The 7,297-nt window shown below is 32.4% G+C and overlaps 1 protein-coding gene across 1 annotated transcript; it reads right to left on the reverse strand.

Moving 5' to 3' along the window:
• Positions 1-3,229: 3,229 nt before the first annotated feature.
• Positions 3,230-7,015, reverse strand: LOC131041042 (aluminum-activated malate transporter 14). The gene is made up of 6 exons (XM_057974015.2): positions 6,498-7,015; positions 6,180-6,320; positions 5,634-5,906; positions 5,078-5,211; positions 4,862-5,005; positions 3,230-4,121 (listed from the first exon to the last, which is right to left on the reverse strand). The coding sequence occupies exons 1-6, from the start codon at positions 6,796-6,798 to the stop codon at positions 3,447-3,449; spliced, it is 1,668 nt and encodes a 555-aa protein (XP_057829998.2). The 5' UTR covers positions 6,799-7,015; the 3' UTR covers positions 3,230-3,446.
• Positions 7,016-7,297: the final 282 nt, after the last annotated feature.

Here is a 7,297-nt window from a genome sequence, read left to right on the forward strand (position 1 = left end):
AGATCTAAATAATGATAGTACATACATATTAACATAAATATTAATATTCTTAGTTCTTAGTAATAGAAAATTAAATACAATACTAAATAAATAATATTTTATTCCAAATATTAAGTAAAATAATAGACTATTGTGACCAACTTTAAAGTTAAACTACTAATCACAAATTTGCAAGATCACAAAAAGATAATAGAAACTACACATTGAATTGATGACATTCAAATATATATTTTTATGCCTACATAAGCATCACCATTTAATAATGCTACGAACTTGTGCAAGTGTCTGTGCCAAGTTCTCAAGGTTATAGTTTATATGCGGCTTTATCAATATCTAGCATCCTTTCTAAGGCATGATACTCTCTCTTGATACATTGGAGGGAGAGAGTTATATCCTACACCCACTTTGATTAATACAATAGTAGTTAGTCTACTATTTATACTATAATATCAAATAAAAAATGATTTTACAAAGAGATAATGAAATATCCATTATCATAATATTGTGCAATACATACTGCAAGATTTAGAATATTAATTTTGTTCAACTTGAATAATTATAAATATATCCAAAAGAAATGATTAAAAATATGATGTGACAATAATTCCATTCCTAGCATCTCTCTAGAATATTTTTGAAAAATATCATAGGACTCTTGGGATCTAAGTTTCTATCTAAATAAATATTCTTAATGTAAGCTCTCTTACGATTTTGAAAAATGAAACAAATTAAATAAGAATAGATAATTATGAACATAGAACAATTGTTTCCACCTTTGATTTTTTATACCAACAACTCTTATTCTAACTGTGTATGGTGAAAATGGATAACAATAATAACAATATTGAAAGGCTAAATGAAATCAACCACCAAACCCTAGCCTAACAATCAACAAAGATCCACCATAACATATGAAGATTACCTAAGACAATGCAAATCAAATGAAATCACAAAGATTATACCATCACATGTCCAATAGGGTTTTGATCTCCATTCTTCCTATCTCCATTGATCTTGCTTGATATATTTGCTCTCAGATTTTCTATGCACAAGAGCTCAACAAAGAACGGAATGTGGTTGCAAGTAGGATCGTAATGTAGTCAAGTCCTCCAAATTGTCAATTAGGGTTTGATAATGAGGGAAGCATCTCCTTATATAGAAGACACAATATGAAATGGAGGGATAAGATTTAGAGGTGTAAAAGGAGGTCGGCTAGGATTAGAGGGTAGGTAAAAGAAATAATAAAATAATGAGAGGAGTAGGTAGTGTATGAATTAAGAGATGAATGACATGTGTCATAGGTAGAAAAGGTTAATGAATTAATTAAATAAATAAAGATTTATTTAATTAATGGAAGAAGTGGGATCAATTAAATAAATAAAATATTTATTTAATTTAAGAAAAGGATAATTTAAATAAATAAATGTATTTATTTAAATGAGAAATAAGGCTATAAGAGGATAAATGAATTAATTAAATAAATAAAGATTTATTTAATTAATAGAAGAATTAAGCTTAGATAATTAAATAAATAAAATATTTATTTAATTAGACATGACAATTTTAGGTGTCTACACTAACAAATAAAACTAAATTATTATAGATAAAAATTTTCTATATATTTTTTTTCTTAATCTACTACAAAAAGTTCATATTATAGTGAATTGATCTAAAATAGAACATCCAAAGCTGAAGTTAGATGTGCTACATGCAATTTTTTTTTTGATGTGGCTTGTTATCACTAAAATAAATTTTAACATACTTGAAAGCAATATTATGTAGGATAGAAAATGTTGATAGAGTATTGGCTACTGATAGACAATCTTCTTAACCCTCTACATGAATCACATTGGCTTTCTTGTAAACACACATGGATCAAAATTAGGAAAAACACAAAAGGTGGATCTAAACTGAAATAAATAAAGAAGGAACTAAAGAAAAAGTGAAAGAGATTGATGCTTTCAAGAGAACTCAAATTGCATATGAAATCAAAACTTTCAATAGTATTTTCCATGGGGAATGCTAGAAATTTATGGATAATGAATACAATGCTACAAAGAATGGAAGAAAGCTACAACGAATTGACAAAATACCACATCAAAGACTAAAATGCCATAGTGAACTCTTGTTTGCCACACCAAAATCAATCAAAGCATTGGGGCAAATTTGCTACTTCTAAGAAACAAATAAAAGTAAATTTAGTTCGAAAGGAGAAACATTAAAAACACAAGGTGAAATGGGGCATTAACTAGGGACAACTAGAAGGTCTTTAAAATTCGACAAACGAGAGCTCACCTTGGAGACGTGTTTCAATTATTAGATGTTATCTTATTAATACAATATTTGAGCTTGTTAAGATTCTTAGTTGTCGTCAAACTCGTTATGTTAGCACATTCCAAGTATATATTGAATACTTTGAAGCAAGAAAAAAAAAAAAAAAAAAAAGTTAAGAGACCACATCCTCATGTTGAAATAAGATTCAAATGTTTGATTTAAATTTGTACTCACAAATTCAATTGCACAATCATAATTTTTTTGAACCAAGATTTGTATATTTTATTTCATTTTTCCAATAAAGAATCAATTTAAGAAACTCAATAAAATTATATTCTACATCTAACTTAAAGTTAAACAAATATATCTATTTTATTGAGATTCTAAGAATTTAATTTCAACATATTTATTATCTGTAACTATATTTCTTCTCAATGTTAATATGAGTAATTAATTTATTTTACAAGATTTATATAAATAAACTAAACTTTAAAAAAGGTTCCATAAATTATTCTTATATATGCATATAAATTCTTATATTAGTAGGTGAAAGTCCTTAGCCATTTCGGATCAATTCACTTAATCTCGAGTGTCACTTTAGATAGCCTGGGTCGTGGGTTCAATCATGATTTACTTGTAATGTGTAGTGAAGGATCAATTGCACATTGCTCAATAGAGACTATCAGAAAGCTCACTTTATGAATAAACCTATCAATTCTTACATCGATTAAAAAAAAATACTTTAAAAATATAAAAGCTATAAATATAGAAAAATGATTCTCTAAACAAATAATACATTAATCTAAAAACTAATTTATCAACTATGCATGCTCAAAGATCAACCCCATATATTAAGCTTAAAACTACATAGAGAGCTCTATGACTTGCACAAACGGTTGTCTACCTTTTAACCATGTTTAGATTTGTCATCCGACATATTCTCCGAAATAGGCGATGAAACAAAACACAAAGAAAACCATCATTTTACATTTCTGTACGAGGTGCCTTCAAAACGATTTGCAGATCTTCTGCCCGCTTAAATTACTCTACCCAAGATTTGAACACCGTCACGGGTAAATCCTTTCGATGGAAAGCAATATTCTTATTCTCCTTCAATTCATTTTCTTGTAAAATTCTTTTTTCTTCTTCAATAGGCAGTACGATTTACCTGTTCACTCGGCAGATTGAGAAGTGGAATGGCTCTCCAATACTCTGTTTCTAGGAGTCTCAGGACCAGAAACCTTCATTGATGCCTTTCTTGATTTTGCATGATGAGAAGAGATGCATGTTTTGAAGTGTGCCCGCATTGCCAGCTCGTCAGCCGCCTCCACAACATGCTCAATCCTTACTACACTTTCCACCAGAAGCCATGCAAAAGTGGCGAGTGGAAGCTCCTCTGCATATTCTATACTATGCCCCCTGGATTTTTCTTCAACAGAAACATGAGATTGTGTGTGTGAGAGGCTTTTCCCTTCATCCTGCTGTTGATCTCGTAAGGACACCCCTCTTCTGAAGAGCCTTGTCGTGGTGGGTTCTTCCAAGCTCATTGCACAACACTGGATTTCTTCATTTGGGGAGTTGATGGGCTCTTCTTGTTGATCTATTTGGGATTGAATTCCTTTGTTTTTATCGGAATGCCATCTTCGGAGATTATTGAAATGTTTTGGCAGGCCATTCAAGGCAGTCTGCAAATCCTTCAATGCAAACTGTAAATACTCCATCATGATTCCTGAGTTGCTTCTTCGCATGTGTCTGATAGAGCACGACAGCTCTCGCAGTAACTTTGCCGCTTCCTCGCTGACCTTGAGGCATGGCTTCCTCAACACCGAACGAACAGAATCCGGTGTCTGTATTATATTGTGTTCAATAAGATGCTTCAGTTAGCATGAAATCAACATTCTTTGGTGTAACAGTAAGTTAAATTATGATATTGTTATTACGATTCAATTGTATAATTTTCAAGTTAAATTTATTGATTCATGTTTCATGAGTAGTGGTAAACCATCTTTCATAAGAATAAATGATTTTCAAATCAAATTTATTGACCCATGTTTCAGGAGTTGTGATTCACAAGAACCCATCTCTAATAGAATGAATGGTTTTCGAGTCAAACTTATTGACCCATGTTTCATGAGTAGTAGTTCACAAAAACCCATCTCTCACGAGAATGAATAGTAGTTCACAAGAACCTATCTGTCATGAAAATGAATGGTACACTTAACACTCATTACATCTGGGCAATGTTCACAGAGGTGAAATATTGTTCATTGACCATGTTTTATGAGTAGTGGTTTACAAGAACCCAAAATGATACACTTAACACTCATTACATCTAGATAATGCTAGAGATGAACATTGCTCATTGACCATGTTTCATAAATAAGGTTCACAAAAACCCTTCTCACGAAAATGAATGATACATTTAAACATAGATCTTTCCTAAATTACATTTAAACATAGACCTTTCATAAATTACCTTTCACATGTAAAATTTGTTTAGATCACATTTCCTAATCTATCATCAAAATAATTGAAAGCTAAAACAAAACCATGTTTGTTTTACATTGGAGACTCTACATATATATACCTGAATCTCGGATCGCAAGCAGCCATGCAAGGCCACGATGGAATATGCTAAATGTCGAAGATTGGCTCCAATTTTCACATACTGCTTCCATGGATACCTATGCCGAAATGGCCCGTGCCTTGGCTCCCAACTAGCAAACGTCGCCTGCATTGAACTCGTTTTTTTATGTCCATGATTATATAAATCTGCAGAATGATTAAACCCTAAATAGCGTACCAGAGACTCGTCTTTGGCTTTGGAATCTAACACAGATTTGTATCCTTCGTATATGACATCTTCTGCTGATGTTTTGTCGCTTTCATCTTCGTCCACCTCATCACCGGGCCCATCAAAGTATTCCTGAACGCATCCTGACAACTCAAAGAGGTACAATTTTAGGGTTGAAACGATTGAATATACCTAGGGATTACTTACATCAGATTTTCACAGCGATGTGAAAGAAAATGAAGGATTTTTCAAATTAGTTTGGATTACATTTTCTTATGTATCTTGTTCTTATATAATTTTTAATTAAATTTTCAGATTGTTCATATTGATATAATTTGATGATTAAGTTGTGGTATTGTTTTTTTTGAATAAGATTCAAATTTTATTAAAATATTTTTATTCCAAATGATCTTCCATTTGTAACCTCATCCAGATCAAACACATTTACCTCATTAAAAAATAAATTAAAAAGATTAAACTTTCAGATAATATGCTTAACTATCATCTTTTTCTTCATCCATAACCAAGGTGTTGATGGAAATAGAAACTACTTTTCAAATCTTACCTTCAAGTGATCGAGCTAGGTCTTCATATTTCTGAGCAGTAAAGTTGTGCAGATCCTCCCCTGCCCAGATGGGGTAAACAAGCACACTGATGACAAGGCACAAACCACATCCAATGGCTATGGTGGAGAGACGTACACGTGCCAAACGGAGTATGTTATCCACCCGATAACCAGAGACAGCTATAAGATTGAATGTGAGAATGAAGATCACAACTCCATAGTCATATCTTCTCTTCACTGTAGGGAAGAACCGAGCAAAAGAAGCACCTGCCCCTGCACAAACAAAATAAGAACTTATTAGAATAAGGGAAAAAACAAATATTTTTTAAGAAAGTATTCAGAAATTTGTTGTAGGCATATGATTTGTGCAGTTCATGACAATAGTCTTGATTTTATTTTTTGGAACTACATGATCTATAATCAGAAAGAAAAGAACAAGAAAAATTAATTATGAATCAGAAAGAAAAGAACAAGAAAAATTAATTATGATAAATTATATAATTTGATTCAAAATGTTGAGAAAATAAACTCACACAACTGACTAACCTAAAATAAAAACTGAAAAACCGATGACAATGGCATGGCCAACTTCGCCTGCATGCCTAGACAAGTAACTCACACAGGTAGCTAGGAAGCCTGCCATCAGAGTGCCTAATCCTCTGTTCAACCCTTTGCTCAAAGTAGTCCCTGCTTAAACAAGAAACCCAACTCAGGCATCCATTTCTTTGTTTACTTATCGACTGATAACTAAAAGTAAATAAATATAAAACCACATACATATGAGTTTACTTCATCCCAAGGTTCTAAAGAGTCTTCAAGAGATGATCTAAACGTAGGAATTTCAAATAGCTAATGATTTATTACCTGCAGTGAATTCAAGTACGACCACGACTGTCAAGACCGCCCAAATGGCATTATCTCCAACGCCATTGAAGAGGGGATCAATGAGATACAGGAGAGAGACCAAAGACAGAGCCGCTCCAAATTTCATAGAATGTATAAGCCTTCTTGGGTCTTCTTTTCCAAGCTTCCATATCTTTACCAAGAAGGCCTCAATGTGGGATTTCATATTTTTTCCTTCTTTTCTCAGGTGTGCTCTCTTTCGAGGCTTATCACTAACAATGACGTCCACTTTACACTCGCCATTCAGATCAGTAGACGCCATTACCAAATTTCTGGTTTGCTTACCACTGAAAAATATTGACGCTATTCATTTATAATCCCAAGTCGAGATGTTTTCGTCGGTAAGCCCAAATCTCTAAGCAGTTCAGCCACATATTTTATCTCTGACAAGTGGACTTGGTGTACTGTATTTTTCTGAGAGTAACGAGACGAATTCTGACAAAGATAAGGGCTTTGCAACAATCATCGAGGAATAAGAGCTATGGTCATTCTCTGTAATTCACATGTGACAACTCACAGGATACGGACATCCAGCGTGCAAACCAATATTTTTAGTTTTCAAACAGTATCTCTATTTTTGAAAGAGGTTATTTTTAGTAAATGATATCAGATTTCTACAATTGCCATTGTTTCTGGTTTTTACTTTTACTGTGTTTAGTTTTTTTATCAATATTATAAGTGTGATCCATCATCAAGATAAAAAGAGAGTTGAGAAGCACAAAAATTTTTGAGTGGAGAGATTATAAGTTCAAAATTCTTTA

Source organism: Cryptomeria japonica, chromosome 4, assembly GCF_030272615.1.
Source record: "Cryptomeria japonica chromosome 4, Sugi_1.0, whole genome shotgun sequence".
NCBI classification, from domain to species: Eukaryota; Viridiplantae; Streptophyta; class Pinopsida; order Cupressales; family Cupressaceae; genus Cryptomeria; species Cryptomeria japonica.